The 20,057-nt window shown below is 47.3% G+C and overlaps 1 protein-coding gene across 4 annotated transcripts in view; it reads right to left on the bottom strand.

The window, feature by feature from the left end:
• The window catches only part of NDST1 (N-deacetylase and N-sulfotransferase 1), a 97,979-nt gene that overhangs the window by 12,408 nt on the left and 65,514 nt on the right, over positions 1–20,057 (bottom strand). For all 4 annotated transcript variants that reach the window (XM_060181175.1, XM_060181164.1, XM_060181167.1 and 1 more), the window contains 8 exons: positions 19,345–19,432; positions 16,885–17,039; positions 16,120–16,305; positions 11,105–11,233; positions 10,057–10,239; positions 7,488–7,584; positions 5,913–6,036; positions 4,229–4,403 (listed from right to left, as the gene is read on the bottom strand). In XM_060181175.1, coding sequence (XP_060037158.1) covers positions 4,229–4,403; positions 5,913–6,036; positions 7,488–7,584; positions 10,057–10,239; positions 11,105–11,233; positions 16,120–16,305; positions 16,885–17,039; positions 19,345–19,432 — 1,137 coding nt within the window. The remainder of the gene's footprint in view (positions 1–4,228; positions 4,404–5,912; positions 6,037–7,487; positions 7,585–10,056; positions 10,240–11,104; positions 11,234–16,119; positions 16,306–16,884; positions 17,040–19,344; positions 19,433–20,057) is intronic.

Genomic DNA, 20,057 nt, shown 5'->3' with positions numbered 1-20,057 from the left:
TTCGGAGAGTTCTCCAGCCAGCTCTCCACAAGGTCTGGACAAATTTATAGTTCTACCAGCAGTGCAGCAGGGCTCCTTTACTCCAGAAACCTCTCCAGCATTTGTTGTTACTGTCCTTTCTCATGTGTGACAGTCTCAGAGGGGGGAAGTGCTATTTTGTCGTCTTAATTTCCATTTCTCTGACAATCAGTGACCTAGAACTTCTTTTCTTCTTTTTTATTTTTTCATGGACTACTACTCAGCTATTAAGAATGACGAAGTCAGCTTCTTCACTTCATCATGGATGGAACTTGAAGGAATCATGTTAAGTGAGACAAGCCAAAAAGAGAAAAGTAAATATAGGATGATTTCATTCATGGGCAGAACTTAAGAAAAAAGAACAGAAAGGAGAAAGACAAAGTAAAACTTGTACGGGTGATACATTGCACCAAAGCAAAGAACTCTAGAGAAGGAAGGCAGAGAAGGGGTCCAGGGTAGGAAGGAGACTTTCAGGTCCTAGTATAGGATGATGGACCTAACTTTGGGGTGAGAGTGTTTTACAGATGACTATCTTGGTGAGATGAGAAATTGTCCCTATGTGCTAATAACTGTACTATAAGCCATTAGCCTCCCAATAAAAAAATAAAAATAAAGAAAAAATTCCCAATAAAAATATTTTCACAGGGATCCACTAGGAATACCAAAGGAGACCACCTGGAACCGAAACAGGACAGGACTAGAATGACTTCTGAAACCCACCAGATCATCAGTGAGTGCAAATACGTGTGGCTGGTGGACAGAGAGGAGCCTAGGGAGAGATTTGGTGGCTGGTAACAGTCTGGCAGTTTATCAGTTGAGGCACCACCTCCAGTCTGTTTCAACAACAAATGGACAGCTGAGGGGAGGAGAGAACTCCCCTGGGACTCAGCAAGTGCAGCTCTGAGTCTCCATTGCTATTGCCCTCAGAGTCTGAAGCAATGGCAGGGAGGCCCTGTGCTGACACCAGGGGAAAGAGAACTAACCAGGAAACTCAGGAGATCTATGCCTCAGTGGCATAGTGGTGGGGCTGTGATAGTCTCTTTGCATAACCACTGGATTATCTCTGCCACACCCTGCTTTTTAAAAAATTTTTTAAATATTTATTTTATTTATTTATTTATTCCCTGTTGTTGCCCTTGTTGTTTTATTGTTGTAGTTATTATTGTTGTTGTCGTTGTTGGATAGGACAGAGAGAAATGGAGAGAGGAGGGGAAGAGAGAGAGGAGGAGAGAAAGATAGACACCTGCAGACCTGCTTCACCGCCTGTGAAGCGACTCCCCTGCAGGTGGGGAGCCGGGGTTCAAACTGGGATCCTTATGCCGGTCCTTGTGCTTTGCGCCACCTGCGCTTAACCCGCTGCGCTACAGCCAGACTCCCCACACCCTGCTTTATCTCTTGGTCAGGAGTCAGTGATTAAGCTAAGAAGCCTACTTATAGTTTAAAAGCCCTCAGGCTCCCATAGCCTACAGGGAAGAAAAAGAACAGGCTTTTAAGCCACTGAGCTCCAAATCAGGGATTAAAAGACTATTGAAGCAACTGTTCCACAACTGTGAACCCTTTAATTACCTTACTTAGACACAAGTCAATCCAGGCAATAGTGATCAGTAATTTGAAAAGCGCTGAGAGAGGGACCTTATAGCATTATATATAAAACAGTTAAACCAACAAGAAGAAATATTGGAGAAATGAACCAGGACAAGAGTCCAGCTAAAAGCCCCCCAAAGGGTGAAGCACAAAATAATGAGGTAAACATCCAAACACTAGTTAAGGAAATAATCACAGGAGTTAGTAAAGAGGCTGAAAGAATTGGCACCAGAAATGCAGAAACAACAAAAGAGACTCTGGAAGAAAACACTAATTATCTCAAGCTTATTAGAGAACTCAAACCTGAAATAGCTGAGCTAAGAACACAACTAGCTGAACAAGCTAAAACAGTATCAGAACAGGGTAACAAAATAGATGAACTCCAGAAAACAGTAGAGGGGAGAGAGAATAGAATCAATGAAGCTGAAGACAGAATTAGCAAGATCGAGGATGAATTAGAGACAACTAAAAAAGAAGTCAGAGATCTCAAAAAGAGATTAAGAGATACTGAAAACAACAACAGAGACCTATGGGATGACTTCAAAAGAAATAATATACGCATTATTGGCTTACCAGAGGAAGAAAGCATTCTTCAGACCATAATAGCTGAAAACTTGTCTAGTCTAGACAATATCAAAGACATAAAGGTTCAAGAAGCCCAGAAGGTCCCAAACAGAATTAACCCAGACTTAAAGACACCAAGACACATCATTTTTGGAATAAGGATAAAGAAAGGATCCTGAAGGCTGCAAGAGAAAAACAAAGAGTCACCTACAGAGGAAAATACATAAGACTAGAAGCAGACTTCTCCACATAAACACTACAGGCCAGAAGAGAATGGCAAGATATCTATCGAGTACTCAATGAAAAAGGCTTTCAACCATGAATACTGTATCCTGCTAGACTGTCATTCAGACTAGATGGAGGCACAAAAACCTTCTCAGACAAGCAACAGTTAAAGGAATCACAAAAGCAGACAGGGACACAACCAAAAAAGAAAACTACAGACCAATATCTCTGATGAACATAGATGCTAAAATACTGAACAAAATTCTAACCAACCAGATACAGCAGTATATTAAAAAGATAGCTAGAAATGGACCTATTCTATGATCCTGCAATTCCTCTCCTGGGGATATATCCTAAGGAACCCAACACATCCATCCAAAAAGATCTGTGTACACATATGTTCTTGGCAGCACAATTTGTAATAGCCAAAACCTGGAAACAACCCAGGTGTCCAACAACAGATGAGTGGCTGAGCAAGTTGTGGTATATATATATGGATACTACTCAGCTATTAAAAACGGTGATTTCACCATTTTCAGCCGATCTTGGACGGACCTTGAAAAATTCACGTTAAGTGAAATAAGTAAGAAATAGATGAATATAGGATGATCTCACTCTCAGGCAGAAGTTGAAAAACAAGATCAGAAAAGAAAACACAAGTAGAACCTGACCTGGAATTGGCGTATTGCACCAAAGTAAAAGACTCTGGGGTGGGTGGGTAGGGAGAATACAGGTCCAAGAAGGATGACAGAGGACCTAGTGGGGGTTGTATTGTTATATGGAAAACTGGGAAATGTTATACATGTACAAACTATTGTAGTTACTGCCAAATGTAAAACATTAATTCCCCAATAAAGAAATTTACACACACACACACACACACACACACACACACACACATATTTACAAAGGAGGAAGAGGTGGGGTACAGAGGAGGATCCTCTCTCTGCCTTCTCGGAGTTCCTGCCCTCCCCAGAGCCCAGTAGGACAGCCATAATGACCATGAACCTGATCTCTGGTGCTCCAAACCTAGGCTTCATCAGGAGGGAACTAGCCTGCCTCTTGCCGGCATCAAGTGTGGAGGCAGGAAGCCCCTGAACACCTAGAAGAGTGGGCAGGAAACTGTTGGCTGATTTCTGCCTGTCTCCTCACCAGGCTGCAAGTGGTGTGGAAGCAGGACCCTATGCTTCCTGAAACAGCATCCCAGGATACTGGTTGGGTCTGGCAGTACAGAGGTGCTTACCAAAGAAGTGCCGAATGGGGCTGGTGAAATCACTCAGTAGGTTAGTGTCCTGTTTTCCATGTGCATAACCAGGTTCAAGCCCGGCTCCCACCGCACTGAAGTACTCTTAGGTGCTGTGGTCTCTTTCACTTTTTTTTTTTTTGCCTCCAGGGTTATTGCTGGGGTTCAGTGCCTGCACCATGAATCCACTGCTCCTGGAGGCCATTTTTCCCCCTTTTGTTACCCTTGTTGTTGTAGCCTTGTTGTGGTTATTATTGTTATTGTTGATGTCGTTCATTGTTGGATAGGACAGAGAGAAGTGGAGAGAGGTGGGGAAGACAGAGAGGGGGAGAGAAAGACAGACACCTGCAGACCTGCTTCACCGCCTGTGAAGTGACCCCCCCTGCAGGTGGGGAGCCAGGGGCTCGAACCGGGATCCTTATGCCGGTCCCTGCACTTTGCGCCACATGTGCTTAACCTGCTGTGCTACCGCCCGACTGTCTCTTTCACTCTTTCTGCCTCTCTGTCTCTAGCTGAGAGAGACTTTATTCTCTAGCTGAGAATAAAAATAATGCTGAATGACTGAGCATCTGAGTGGCAGGGCCACTGACTCACCTGGTACCAAGAATAGGCCCGGTCTGCTGGGTTGATGAGGATGGTCAGGACCTTGGCTTTGGGCAGCAGGACGGCGGCCCTCCGGGGAGCCACTTCCGAGTCAAAATAGTTGGCGCTTTTCTCAAAGTAGAAGTCGGAGGTGGTGTTGGAGGGGATAGGGAAGAATTCCATGTACCTGCAGAAAGTCCAAGGGGATGAGGGGGGCAGTCACAGGTGAGATTCATGAGCAAGGGGCCCAACGAACACAGTAGGAATGAACGGCACAAACTTCAGCAAGTTTCTGCTGACAGGTGTGACTGGGCTCCCATGCCCAATTCTGGACAGGGGAGTCACCTGGCAGACTTCCACTTCAGAATCCAGTACTTCAGTGAGGGCAGCTAGGGGGCTGTAGGACCTGCAGACTTATGAGTGTGGTATGGGCTGCAGGGCACAAGGGGCACTCTTTCTACCCTAAAGCAGATGCTCCACTTAAACCAACTGGACTCTCTCCACCTCTAGGGGGCAGGCAGGGACCACAGTTGAATGAGAGAAGCCTTCTTCTGCCTGGGTGTGCAGAGCTTCTTTTCCAATGTGAGGTGGCATTTTCTAGGCTACTGCTATGAGCCAGAAGGCAAGGGGAGGGTCTTCCTGCCACCCACAGTCCCCCAGTGTCATGTGAGTATGGCTGGCAGCCTCCTGGGTGGGCCTCCAGCATCCCACACTAGTCCTCTGGGACCACTTGTGGGTTGAAGGCCCCATGAACAATTCAACAAACACTGTGGACATCACAGTGATACCGGCTCATTAATACAAATATCACTGGGCTGGGAGATAGCACAGTGGTTCAGCTAAAGACTTTCATACCCAACGCTCCAAGGCTGCAGGTTCAATCTCCAGCACCACCATAATAAGCCAGAGCTGAGCAGTGCTCTGGTGAGAAAAAAAAAAAAAAAACCCAGGAAGGAATTATAGAAAATAAATAATAAATAAATAAACTGGGATGTGTGAGAAGGGCTGAGAATTAGCTTACTGGGAAAGATGCCTGATTTGCCATGCGAATAGCCTAGGACCCAGTCCCAACACTAAGTAAGTATGTTGTCTGTAGCACTGGAGGAAGCCCCAGTACCATGATATCTCTCCCTCCCTGTTTGTCTATCTGAATGGAAAAGCCAGCCTAGAAGGGGTGAAATCGTGCATGCATGAGGCCAGGCTCAGTGAGAAAAGAAGGGAAAAAAATTTTTTTTAAATAATGGAAGTTCCTGAAGGGAAAATTCAGACTCGGTCCTTCCTCCCCTCCAAGGACAGCTGCTCCACAGGCAGCCAAGCACAGTGAAAGAAGCCAGTCTCAGGCCAGGAGTCTATATATTGACCCTGCCGCATCCCCAGCTCTTTGGACCACAGGCAAGCCCCTTTCCTCCTGAGGGACTATGGATGTTTCTATGCAGCACAGCCAGGCACTGGACTCTGCCTTCCAGCAATCTCTAACCCGGGGCAATAATGCAAAGGGTCAAAGGCCTTCCTCCTGGAGTGTCCTGTCTGTAATGAGGCTCTAACACCATGACTCAAGGGTCACTGAGCCCCATCGCTGTTTACAGGAACTCCAGCTGTTTGTGAGCAAGCACCAGCTGCTTCCTGCTGGGCAGCCCTCCTCCTGGGCGGGCCCCCTTGGCCTCCTCCCCCACTAGGGACAGAAAGGCCTGCTCACCAGTCGATGCCTTTGTGATAGTTGTGGCCATTGAAGAACTGGATCTCCTCAAAGGTCTCGGAGCTGGGGTAGTTGCTGCTGAGGTCTGGGTGCATGCCCAGGAATAGGTAGAGGGCAGTGGTGCCTGTGGGGGAAGGGGGGTGGGGGTCCAGGCAGCTGAGACCAGGGCCAGATCCCTCACCACCACCAAACCCAAAAAAAGGAGTCTGAAACCCTGTAGACCTGTCCAAGTTCTCCACCCCTATGTTGGAGAGCAAGGTTAGCCCCTCCCTTTCTCTGGGGTTTAATTTCCTCCTTCAGACAAGGAAGCAGTCACATTAAAGCCAGATGCATGACATGCCTGTGGTCCCCCACCTGGTGGCTAGAGCAGACATCACTAATGGATCATAGCACACTTTATCACTAAGCATGGACTTGGCCTCAGACATCACTAATGGATCATAGCACACTTCATCACTAAACATGGACTTGGCCTCAGAATCCTCCCCCTGGCACTGTACTCCAACATCCACGTCCAGCTGCCTAGAATTTGCCCCAAATCCTAGAATTGTTGATAGACACTGCCTGCTGGCTCCTTCAGCTCCACCAGTCTGAGTCTTCCCTCTGCAGCACTCAGGAAGAACTCAAAGAACAAGGTGCTCCAGCCTCTCTCCTCTGCTGTCAGGGAATTCTCAAAGGGCTAAGAAATCTATCTCAGGGCTAGCAAGAGGGCTCCCTTAGATAGTATACCTGCTTTGCCATACTTGCCACTCAAGCACAAGCATGGCCCCCACAGCCCTGGGAGAAATTTCAGTGCTGTGTTACCTTGCCCTCTGTCTCTTTCTATCTGAAAAAGTTGGTCCTGAATGAAGAGGCATGGCAATGAGCAAAAAGAAAGAAGGGAGGAAATTAATCCAGCTCAACTGCCACCTCTTCTGCATCCTCCCCTCACTCATACCCCATCTGATGGCACAGACTCCCTCCCTCAGAGCACACCTTTTCTGAGCTTGTGAGTCTGGTTTGTTTACATGTTACAGTGGGGGGGGGGTGTCCCAGAAGAGATGGAGACTATAGAGTTTGGTGATCAAGAATATAAGCTTTGAGGGCATGGGGACCAGGGTTTAAAACCTTGACCCACCCCTTTCTAAGTGGCTTCATTGCTCTGAGCCTAGGGTTCCATCTCTGTGATATGGGACTGCCTATTTGTGTCACATAGGGTACATGGCTGGCGAATAGTTAGCCACCAAATCACTGCTACTCTCTCCCAAGCCTCTAGTGGGTGTGACTGATAGGTTGTGACTTTATGCCCGGAACCACTTTTAACCAGTGTTAACTCAGACTTTCAGAGCAGCTAATCTGGGTCCTTCCATCTAGATGTGGAGTCTCTCAGTGCTCTCTGAGGTTATGGGCCAGAGAGAATGCTGGGCCCATTCTCCACCCCCACCACTTTTACACTGACAGGCAATTCATATACACCCCTGCTTCACAAAAAGGGGGTATGGGGGAAAGAGGTCATTAGCAAGTATGCCTGATGCCATGAGCTGCTCAGAATGCAGTGCTGACTGTGGAGGTGGCCATCAGAGTGCAGGGACCTGCCTGTTTTCTGGGGGCCAATGATGAGGAGCTTTGGGAAGCGGTCGCATGTCTTCTCCTTGGACCAGATGTCTTTGTGGCGTTTGTCTTCACAGGGGTCCTAAAACAAGAGTGGCAGAGAAGTTAGGGGGGAAAGAACCTAGAGAATAAGGTTCCATACACACAGATATTTGTTTCTTACAGCCCTGGTGGTCAAGCGCAAGGACTATGCTCATCCTTATTGCACACACGCAGGCACGCACGCACACTAGATCCACTCACTCCTAGTAAATCCCATGACCCCCACCCCCACCTCCACACCCAGAACACTCAGTCTAGTGCTCAGCATATCACAAGGCCACACCAGCGCTTGCTGAATTTAACTGGACAAGCTGAGTCTGAACTGGGGGTCAGCAAACTTTCTCTATCGAGTTCTGTAAATCTCTTGGTAAATGTTTAATAAATATTTTAGGCCTGGGTACTAGCTGTTCTCTTTCGCAACTACAGGCAGTCCCCATGAAACGATGGTAGGACCTCACAATTTTTCAACGTTCAGACGGTGTTAAAGCAATGTGCACTCAGGAGAGGCCATCCATGGAGTTGTGAATTAGGGTATCCTGGTTTTTGCCTTTAGTACAGTATTCAGTAAACAGCACAAGCTATCGGTGCTTTATTGCAAAGTATGCTTAGTGTGAGAGGATTCTGCCCAGCTGTAGATTAATGTAAGTGTTCTGAGCACTTTTAAAGGAGGCAGGGTCAAGCTGTGATGGCTGGGAGGCTAGGTGTATAGATGTATTTTCAACTTAAATACAGTTTCAAGTTCAATGGGCTTATCAAGATGCAACCCCTCCTTGAGTCAAGGAAGAAGTGTATTCAACTACTGAAGCATCAAAGAAGTCACTGAAAGAACAGCTGTGTGCCAAATAAAAGTTTCTTTACAGGGCTAGACGATGATACAGCATATGTTACCATGCACAAGGGCCTGGGTCTAAGCCCCAGCCCCCCCCCCCTTCAGGGGCAGAATTTCACAAGTGGTAGAACACTGCTGCAGATGTCTCCATTTCTCTCTTCTCCTCCCACCCTCTCAATTCCTCTCAGTCGCTATCAAAAAAGAAGGTAAAAAGGATGATAGAGGACCTAGTGGGGGTTGTATTGTTATATGGGAAACTGGGGAATGTTATGCATGTGCAAACTATTGTATTTACTATTGAATGTAAAACATTAATTCCCCAATAAATAAATTTTAAAAATTAAAAAAAAATAAAAAGAAGGTAAAAAGGAGGGAGGAGAAAGGGCTGCCAGAAGTGGTGGACTCCTTGTGCAGGCACCAAGCTCCAGTGATAACCCTGCTGACAATAAAATAAATTAACGAATTAATTGAAACTTTATTTACAAAAACAATCCATGGGCAGCCCACAAAGGGGGGACAATAAAGAAAGTGCCAGGGAGTCTGGTGATAGTGCAGTGGGTTAAGCGCAGGTGGCGGAAAGCGCAAGGATCGGAGTAAGGATCCCGGTTCGAGCCCTCAGCTCCCCACCTGCAGGGGAGTCACTTCACAAATGGTGAAGGAGGTCTGCAGGTGTCTATCTTTCTCTTCCCCTCTCTGTCTTCCCCTCCTCTCTCCATTTCTCTCTGTCCTATCCAAAACAACAACAATAACTACAACAATAAAACAATAAGGGCAACAAAAGGAAATATATATTTTTTTAAAGTGTCATATATTCAAGCATAAAGCCCTGAGATCCACACCTGGCATTCATGTGCCAGAGTGATGCTTTGATATTCTCTCTCTCTCTCTCTCTGCCTTTCCCCCTTGCTTCTTCTGTTATTATTAATATACATATATATAGGAAAAAGTATACCATGGCCCATGAGTCATGGTTCTGTGAACCTCCAGTTAGGCTATGTGATGTCCATCAATTTGTTTCTGTTTTGTTTTGCTTTAGCAAAGGCAGGCTGCCGTAAGCAGTGCCTCTTCTGGAAGTGTCTGGAGGCTCGACTGCCTACATCTTCTTACAAATGGATCTGGAGAGTTCACTGAGGATCTAGCAGGGAAGTGCAGCTACTTGTACCCCCCTGACCCAGGACGAGACTCCTCTAGCCCCCGACAGAACATGCAGGGAGCATGGAGACAGGAAAGAGTGATTCCCGCTGTACTGGTCAGACCAGCCCAGTCAAACCCAGCATCAACCACGTGCCAGCTGTCATAACACACTTTCAATTCTGACAGGCCAAGGGAGTGGGGTGGGGGGTAACTTTCACCAAGAACTGTCTCCCACACACTCCCATCCCCATTCCCTAACTCAGACCTGCTGAAGTTAGAAGGAGCTCAGAGAGTATCAGAGTTACAGAGGCCCAGCAGCTGCCTTCCCCACATCACCCACACCATGTCCTCTGACAGCCTTCGATGTTGCTTTTTCAGGGGCTGTGGGTGGGTGCACCAGTGCACAGGTCTGTGCAAACATGTGCACGAAAACAAGCACCTGGGGAGCGCCTGAGTCTACATGTGAGAGCAAGTATTCTGTAGCACATGCCTGTGACAGGCAGATATCTTATCCTGGCCACTCAGCCCCCAGGCCCCCTCACAGCCCACCTGCCAGAGTGGGTCCTTCTCCTCGGAGAAGATCTGGAAGTACTTCTGGGCCAACTGCACGGGGGGCAGCGTCTGCAGCCGGAGGTTAGTCCAGGAGTGCAGGAAGCGCACCAGATGCTTGAAGGTGTACAGGCCCAGGCGGTCATTGCCATAGTTGGACAAGTGTGTCATGAAGATGCTGATCTGTGCGGAATGGGGGCAGGGGGGAGGGTGGGGATTGGTTAATCAGAGTAGAGGGAGTCATCTCTACCCCACATCTGACTCTCGGGTCTTGCTTCAGCTTATGGAGCCACCTGGTGACTGCATAAGTGTCCCTGGGGCAATCAGCAAACTCATGGCAGGATGTTGGGTCCAGGTGTGATGGACAACCAGCTACACAGTAACTGGGGTATCCATTGGTTGTTTGGTTTGGGGGGGGACTAGTAGGACATGAAAGATAAGGAGAAGAGATGCATTGTGGCATACCTGGTTGAGGACACGTTACAATGGAAAGGACCTGGATTCAAGCTCCAATCCCTATCTGCAGGGGGACGCTTCATGAGTGGTGAAGCAGTGCTGCAGGTCTCTCTCTCTCTCTGTCCCCCTTCTCAATTTCTCTTTATCTCTATCCAATAAGGAGAATGCCATCACTAGATATCTAATTGATGTTATTAAAGTATAGATGGTTATTTCCATTTTCCACCTAAGCAAATAAAGGTCCAGAAGCTCAAGTGAATAGCCTAAATGTGTCATAATTTAATATATCAATAGTTTCGTCTGGATGTTAAAACACACTATTAACATATTCATATATATGCAAGTATCCATACCAGTAGGCAGTTTATATAAACATACATGCATGAATGCGTGTGCACAAACACAAAGGCTGGAAAGAGAACATGAACATGCTAACACTGTTAACTGAAACAGAGTCAGACAGCAGATGGGGAGCAGAGCCAGGGATGAACAGTGGGTTTCCTGCCCTGCTGCCCAGACGCCCTGCCTTGCCCTGCCTGCAGACCAGCTGTCTGGGACCACCCACAGCACCAGCTGCAGCTGGAGCACTCACAGGATTGAGGAGCACGGTGAGGAAGAGCTCGCCTCCATTGATGATCTTGTCCAGTTCACTGGAGCCCCCTGGGTACTCGTTGTAGAAGATGGTGTGAGTGAAGAGGCCACATGTCTGACGCGGGAGGACCTGCAGGGACAGGAGGAGTATGGACCCTTCCTCAGCAGGAGAGCAGAGGAGACATCCTCTAAAAGGCAGTCTCTTTGGGTGCTGGGGGAGGGGGGGACTGCACAACTCCCCCATGGGGAAAGGGGTCTCTGCCCCAGAGACATGCAGCCCTTGGCACTCCATCAGCCTGAAAGGCCCATTTTCCATACTCCACTACTGTTTCCTACAAATGAGCAGACTCACAAATAACCGAGACAGACCAAGTCTGAAGTGTAGACTGTCTTCCCCAGAAGGGTCCTGGTGCAGCCCCTTCCCAACCTTGCCCTGCAACTCTGCAGCACTAGTGCTTAGCCTGCTAGCACCCCGGACATGCACTGGCTTAATGGCTCAATGATTTGTCTCCTCCTCATGAAACAGCAGGCTCCTGGTCAGCAATAAACTTGCCTATCTTATCAACACTTCATTCTGCAGTAAACACAAGGGAATGTCTGGCATGAAAACATCAGTGTGTTTGTGGGTGGGTGGGTGGGTGGGTGGATGGATGGATGGATGGATGGATAGATGAGTGAGTTGATAAGTGGATAGGTGGGTGGATGAGTGGAGGGGTGGGTGGATGGATGGATGGATGGATGGATGGATGGATGGATGGATGGATGGTAAGTGGGTAGGTAGATGGGTGGATGGATGAATGGATGGACCTGACCTTTCCACAGCTGCTTCATCTGGGTTGATAAAAACTCATTCTTCCAAAGACTCATGCTAGAACTTTTGGAGTCATCCTTGACAACTTCCTCCCCGACATCCTGAATCTAACTCACTGGCAGATTCTGTTGGCTCAAAACTCTGAATCAGTCCAAAATCAGGTTATACCCTAACAGTGCACACTGCTCCAAGCCACCCCATCTCTCATCTGGATGGTGGAGTGGTTTCACTGGGCTCCTTGCTTCCCCCTTTGTCTCCTACTATCTCTACTCTACATATCAGCCAGAAAGATGAAGACCCTTTTCAAATAGGTGGCAGATTGTTGGGGGGGGGGGGGGCAGCACAGAACTGTGGTGGTAGAGGCAGTGTGGAACTATATACCCTGTAATCTTACAATCTTATAAGCAGCTATCAATCACAAATCCAAAAAAAAAAGGTTCAAAAATAATAAAACTAGAGTTCGATCATAGTGGCGCTCCACATAAAAACCTCTTCCCATCTCAGTGTTTACCCGATAACCTTAGGTTACAGTACACATTCTGAGGAACCCACCAACCCTCTGAATTTCTCTGCTGCCACCTCTCCCTTCCCTTCTTCCTTTCTAGTCATACCAGAAAGTTGGTCATCAAACTCCCCTCTGTAATTCTGCCTCAGGGCCTTTGAGAACTTGTTTTCTCTGCCTTAAATTCTCTTCCTCATATAGCAGCAGGGCTCACACCCAGAGGGGCCCCCTGACCACCTTATTTAAATTAATGTCTCTTCTTCCTTAGCCCGTAGCCCTAGACACTCCCCTTCCCTGACTGATTTCCCTCCATCAGACCATCACACACTTTCCACATTTCAGAGCACACACCATTTCCCGTCACTAGAAAGTCAGATCTTCAAGGGCAGGGATGTTTGCTGGTTTTGTGTATTTCTGAAGCCCCCATACCTAGAAAGGAAAAGGAACAGACCCACAGTACATGGTCCACACCCCACCCCACATCTTTTTTTTTTTTAATGAGCAAATGACTAGCACAGAGGACTCTTTTAAAAATGCTCACTCGAGGGGCTGGGTGGTGGTACACCTGGTTGAGCACATATGTGACAATGCACAAGGATCTGGGCTAGAGCCCTCAGTGCCCACCTGCAGGGGAGAAGCTTTGCGAGTGGTGAAGCAGTGCTATAGGTGTCTCTCTGTCTCTCTCCCTCTCTACCATCCACTTCCCTCTCAATTTCTGGCTTTATCCAATAAATAAATAAAAATAAGTAAAGAAATAAATTTTTTAAATGCTTGCTTAAGCCCTGTCCCACTACGGATATATATAGATCCACCTGCCAACATCCATATCCACTGGAGAAGTAATTACAGAAGCCAGAACTCTCAACTTCTGTACCCTCAAAATAATTTTAATTCAGACTCACCGAGGGAAAGAAATGTCAAGAAAAGATGACTAGAAGGCTCTGAACTCCAACTCCCTTAGGACCAAGAGAAAGAAAAAGAAAAAAGGAAAGACATTTGGAAGTATAGTAAGTGTAGGTGTGACTTAGAAAGGAAGAGAAGGTAGGATCATAGAAAAAAATAGTCAAAAAATACATATGGACAGGGATAGATAGCATAATGTTTATGCAAACAGGCTCTCATGCCTGAAGCTCCAGAGACCCAGGTTCAATCCCTTGCACCACCATAAACTAGAGCTGATCAGTGCTCTGGTAAAAAAAAAAAAAAAAAAAAACATATATATAGATATATAGATAGATATAGAAATAATGGTCAACCCATATCTGTGACCTTGGGAAAACCACTGTATTTTCCAATGGATGGAATGGGGACATAGAATTTTGGTGGAGGGAATGGTATGGAATTGTACCTCTGTTATCTTATAATTTTATAAACCAATCTTAAATTGCTAATAAAAAATGGCTAATTCTGGGTCAGGAGATACCTCATACAACAGCATGTATGTCTGACCATGCATAATGATCTGTTCAAAGGCCCAGAGCCACATGGGAACACTATGGAAAATACCGGGCGAGTTCCACAGATGGTGGAGCAGTGCTGTCATGTCTCTCCTCTTTGTGTGTAACTCCCTCTCTATCTCCAAATAAAGAATGAAAAACTTGGCCCACGGCAGTATGGCATACTCCTGAATGTATGAGACTCAGGCTACATTTAAAACAAAGAAAGAGTTGTTGTGCCCAGGAGTGAGGTCATCAAAGTGAAACTTGGACTGGTTTAGTGCTGTGCACCACAGCAAAGGACTCTGAGGAGGGAGGGGAAGGAGGAGGAGGTTTGGGATCCTGATGCATGATGGTAGAAATGGACCTAGGTAGCACAGCTATATACAAGATACTGGGTTCTGTACAGCAAACCCTAACAAAAGGACTTTTCAAAGTGAACCCAATTACCAAACAATGTGATGATAATATTAACTATCCATTGTCTTTTGGAACCCTAAGACAGCAGGAACCTCACATCTCCACTATAAAGCCTCTACTTCCCCCAGTCCTGGAACCCTTGGATAGGGCCCACTTTCCCGTATGCCTCTCCCAATCCATATCAAATAATATTGTATCTGCCGATCACAACCTAACCAACACAACGATTGCCACCTCAACATGCTTCACTTCAGACTGTGTCCAGAGACTTCACGTGTGGAATGACAACCCTTCAACTTCATTACTCAGGTGAGACCTTTCCTTTCATAGTATACTCTAATTTCATCTCAGGTGGTTCACTTTCTAACAAAGTCCCAAAACCTAGATATACACCAGTTTCTGTGAGAGAGAGCTTATGTTCACACGTATCCGTAAACTACTGCAAAATATATGCCTGAAAGCAGAAGTGCACTAGAGTTTGCAGTGAGTACCCCCCTAACATTTCCTCTCCACTATTCCAAGCTTTGGGTCCATGATTGCTCAACAATTTGTTTGGCTTTGTATGTTAACTCTCTTTTCAGTCACCAGGTTCCAGATGTCATCAGGATGCCGGCCAGGCTTCCCTAGACTGAAGACCCCACCAATGTGTCCTGGAGCTCCGCTTCCCCAGAGACACACCCTACTAGGGAAAGAGAGAGGCAGACTGGGAGTATGGACCGACCAGTCAACGCCCATGTTCAGCGAGGAAGCAATTACAGAAGCCAGACCTTCTACCTTCTGCAACCCACAATGACCCTGGGTCCATGCTCCCAGAGGGATAGAGAATGGGAAAGCTATCAGGGGAGGGGGTGGGAAATGGAGATTGGGTGGTGGGAATTGTATGGAATTGTACCCCTCCTACCCTATGGTTTTGTTAATTAATCCTTTCTTAAATAAAAAAAAAAGAATTTAAAGTGGGGAAAGAAAAAAAAAAAAGAAGCCTTAGGTTTGTCCCTTACCTCTGTATGTGAGCACCATGCAGAGCACCATGAATAGTGGAGCAGAACATCACTGTTTCTCCCTCTCCCTCTTTCTGTCTCTCTCTAAATAGTGTAGGTGAAATACTCGCTCAGCAGTATTGTGCCTGAACATGTTCCTGGGTTGATTCCCTGGCCCTACATTAAAAATCAATAAGCTACAGGCTAGAGGATAGTTTACCCAGCAAAGTGCACATTTTACCATGTATGAGACCCTGGGTTAGATCCCTGATGTGATACCTCTTGAGGACATTATGGCTTTCAAAGAAGCACTACAGAGGGTGGAGTGGTGCTATCTATCTCCATATCTCTATCTATCTAACTGAAATAAATAAGAATGAAAATGTTGGCCTAGAGGGATTATTCATGAGTGAGGCCCCAGCACTGAAAAAAAATGAATAAATAACCTAACACAATAAAACAAATAAAATTCAGCTTAGAGAGCACTGATATCTAAGAAAGCAAGCAAAAGTAAAATATGTCTGCCTTCCACCCCCTTGTTAAATTTCCCTAGTGACAAAGAGGAATATATATGTGTGTGTGTGTGTGTGTGTGTGTGTGTGTGTATTATCTATAAATAAGACAAAAAAAAAAAAAAAGAAATGGACCTAGGGTGTGTACACACACACACACACACACACACACACACACACACACAAGTTGCCCTGACACCAAAGATAACAAGCATATCACAAGAGAAACAGACTGCAGCCACCTTCCCCAGGACAGAGAGTCTCAAGAGTAGAAGCTGGCATGAGCAGCCACCAGGCTCAGCTAAGCCACACTGACAGTGCACTGCACTCCACTCCCCTCCCGAGCTGCTCTGCTCACCATGATGCCGTTGTGGATGAAGCCTCGGCGGTAGCGGGCTGGCTTCAGGTGCGGGTATTCCTCAGTGCTGGTTACACGGATGCCCCACACCTGCTTCCAGGCCTCATACAGCTGCACGTGCACAGGGTACACACCTGAGTGGTGGGGTGCCACCGCATACCCCATATCTGTGGGAATGCCATGCTCCTGGGGAGAAGAAGGGCAAGAGAGGGGTAAGTTTGGGGCTCATTCTCCTCAGGGTTTTATCTCCCCAAAGAATCAGAGACCAGAACTATAGGGCAGTGGGCTCCCAGCCTCAAAGTGCAGGGAGGGAAAGGGGTGTGCTCCCCCACCTCCATCTCAAGAGTCAGCAGCCAGGCTGGAAGGAGAACTTGGGGCCCAGCAGGTCAGTGGGGAATAAGGATGAGAGGCTACCCTGCATTTCTGGGCCTCTCAATGGTTGGTGAGCTGGGGTGAGCTAATGCCTGGGATCCTCCCTGCCCACCACCACCCCTATCCCCCCCCCCAACAACTTGGGCTCCAGAAACAAGCAGGCCTGAAGGATTCAGATTCTTACTAGCCGGTCTACCCTTCCCCAAGACTCCATCTCCTGTCTAAAATTGAGGCTATCAATGTCTGCCTCTTGGGGCTCTGGGGAAGATCGTGGCTATGGGGACCTTTGCCAAAAGCAACCAGACTGAACAGCCCACACAGTGAGAGGCCAGCACCCGGCCCCAGCCCAGCCCCTTGCCCACCCAGCTCTGCCCAGCAGGGAATCTTACTCACGACAGCGAACTTCTTGTTCAGGGCCATCTGCTCAGCCAGCACAGACTGGTTGTGGAAGAGGTGGGGCTGCATGTGACTCCACATGTGGGGGAACCACCAGAACTCCTTCACGTAGGACAGCAGCAGGTCATCCCCGGCATCCTCAGCATCAGTACCTACAGCCCAGGTGCAGGTTGCTCAGCCTGGCCCACTCACCACATGGCCAGGGTGTGAGGACGGAGCCAGGGGCTTCCACCCACACACAGCTGCTCAGAACCTGAGCTACCGCACATAGGAGACACATCATCTGCAGCCCTGAATTTTCCAGAATAGTCCTTGTCTCAGTGGTTAACTAATTAATACCAAGTCCTTCTCCTCTCCAAGCTCTGGGGTCCCACCTAAGCAATATGGGATTCACAGGCAAGGACCTCAAGGGTTTCTTCCAGCTCTGACCCTTTTCTTGCTTTGCTCTTTCTTTCCTTCCTTCCTTCCTTCCTTCCTTCCTTCCTTCCTCCCTTCCTCCCTCCCTCCCTCCCTTCCTCTCTCCCTCCTCTCCTCCCTCCTTCCTTCCTTACTTTCTTATAGACAAAGAAGGTAGAAAGAGGCAGAGGCAAAGTGAAAGAGACCACAGCATTGAAGCCTCCTTCAGTGAGGTAGGAGTCAGGCTCAAACCTGGGTTACACACCTGGCAAAGCAGAGCACTATCCATGCGAGCTATTTCACTGGCCCAACTTTTCCCTGTTTTGTTGATTTGTTTTATAGAGACAGAAAGAAAATGAGAGGAATGGGGGACATAGATGAAGAGAGGAGAGAGAGAGAGGCACCTGCAGTGTTACTTTACCACTTGTGAAGCAGGTGGGGACTGAAGTCTTAAACCTGGGTCCTTGTGCACTATAATTAATGTGTGTGCTTAACCAGGTACACCACCACCTGTCCCTCACCCATCTTTTTCTGCTTTTCTACTGAGTAATTCCTCATCTGCAACTTACTGCTTTGTAGTCATTCTTTATATATACAAGGTGTTTAGTCTTTTGTCTCATATCCAGTAGTGTTAACTACCTCTGCTATCAGGGCACTCCTGAGAAGCTGTCAGTCTACACTGCAACAGCAGCAAGAGGCCACAACCAGGCCCAGGTCATACTGTTCTTGTCTGCAAGGACAGTGTGAGAGGAGCCTAGGAGAGCCAAACATCGAAGGGAGGTCTGATCACACAGACACTAGTCTGTGGTCTGGACCCGTCTAAGGCCAGAACATAAACTCAGGACAGTGGTCATCTCCAAGGTTAAGTACAGTCACAGAGTATTCCACATTCTATACTATGTATTTATATAGTGTCTTTAAAATTCAACTTTTTTTAATTGTTGTTGTAGTTATTGTTGTTGTTATTGATGTCGTTGTTAGGACAGAGAGAAATGGAGGAGGGGGAATCGGGGAGGGAGGGAAAGACAGACACCTGCAGACCTGCTTCACCACCTGTGAAGTGACTCCCCTGCAGGTGGTGAGCCAGGGGCTCGAACCGGGCTCCTTACGCCGGCCCTTGCACTAAAATTCAACTTTTTTTAAAGCGGAAATAGTGCAAATAATTTTTCTTTTTTTTTTCTTCTGAGTTTTGTTTGTTTTTGCCAACAGTATTGTCTCTGGGATTTCTCACCTGCATGACTATACTCCTCCTGGTGTACTTTTTTTTTTTAAGATTTTTTTAATATTTATTTCCTTTTTGTTGCTCTTGTTTAATTGTTGTAGTTATTATTGTTGTTGTTACTGATGTCCTCGTTGTTGGATAGGACAGAGAGAAATGGAGAGAGGAGGGGAAGACAGAGAGGGGGAGAGAAAGATAGACACTTGCAGACCTGCTTCACCGCCTATGAAGCGACTCCCCTGCAGGTGGGGAGCCAGGGGCTCGAACCAGAATTCTTACACTGGACCTTGTGCTTGGTGCCACGTGTGCTTTAACCTGCTGCGCTACCACCTGACTCCCCTGGTATACTTTTTTAAATAGAGTGTGAAAATAAGAGAAAGAAAGATAGAGGACGAGAAGAAGGAGACACTACAGCACTGCTCTACCACTCAAGAAGCTTCCCCTTTGGCATGGTACTCCCATGTTTTGGCCAGGAGCTCAAATCTGGGTCCTCTCATAGTAAACTTTGATCTTGACTGGGGAAGCTATCTCTTGGCTTGGAGGACAAATAATTTGTAAAGGCAGGAGAGAGAGAGAGAGAGAGCGCTTGAAGGGGGAGAGAAGGTGACCCAACCACACAGACTGAAGGCCAGAAAGAAAAGAGTAGGGAGGCTGGGGCCTCATACTGTTTCTTTGCCCAGATGCCCTCATCCTGGTGCTGTTGGCTCAGGGGAGTCTCAGGCGTCAAAGTGCCCTTAATGCAGGGCCACCAGTCCCCATGGCACTGGTTTCTAAGGGTCCAGCTTCTGGGGAGCCCTTGAGAGTTGCTGGGGAGTGGTATGGCAGTTAAGCTAGGCCCTTACCTGTGTGGAAGAATTTCCCTGAGTAGCCCAGGTTGAAGGTGAAGTTTGGGATGTGTGTACGCAGCTCATTTTGCGTATCAAACAGGGCCTAGAACGGGCAGAGGAGGAAGAGTGGTAAGATGAAGTGGGAGGGGTCACCCCTCTTACCCAACTTGGACCCCCCCAAAAAATAAAGGCTCAACTGCTGCAGGACCAACTACAAAATCTGTAGGCAATACGAGAAAAATGTGAAAGTCTTGCTCAGAAGTGAGATTGTGAAGAAACTGACATCAAACCCTATACAGGCTCCTTCAGAGATAGGGTGCTTAGGTGACAGCACAGGTCCTGCACCCAGTCCCCTGGTAAGGGAAGGTCGGAGCCCAATTTCCTGGGGAAAATACACTGAGGTTATGGGTAAAACTGCCTGGCAAGAAGGGTGTCATTGCTGAGGCTGTGGTCACAGTCACTGGAACCCTCTGATCTTCTGTCCAAAGTGACAGCTTCTCATTGGTGGATGCTAGGCTGGTGGCAAAGGACACAGACTTTCCCAAGGATGCTCTGTGGGCCCCAAAAGACACTGTTCCCATGCAGGGTCTGCTGGTGCTGTGCAAATTAGTGAAGAGCTGTCTACACTTGCAAAACAAGTGAACAGTTAGTTATCCTGGGGATTAGGGCTCCAAAATATCCCTGCACTCATGACACACAAGATTGCTGAGAAATCTGCAAAGGCCTGC

This window comes from Erinaceus europaeus, chromosome 2 (assembly GCF_950295315.1).
Source record: "Erinaceus europaeus chromosome 2, mEriEur2.1, whole genome shotgun sequence".
In the NCBI taxonomy this organism is placed as follows: domain Eukaryota; kingdom Metazoa; phylum Chordata; class Mammalia; order Eulipotyphla; family Erinaceidae; genus Erinaceus; species Erinaceus europaeus.
Note: the sequence above shows the minus strand (reverse complement) of the source record. Positions and strands in the feature narration are given on the sequence as shown.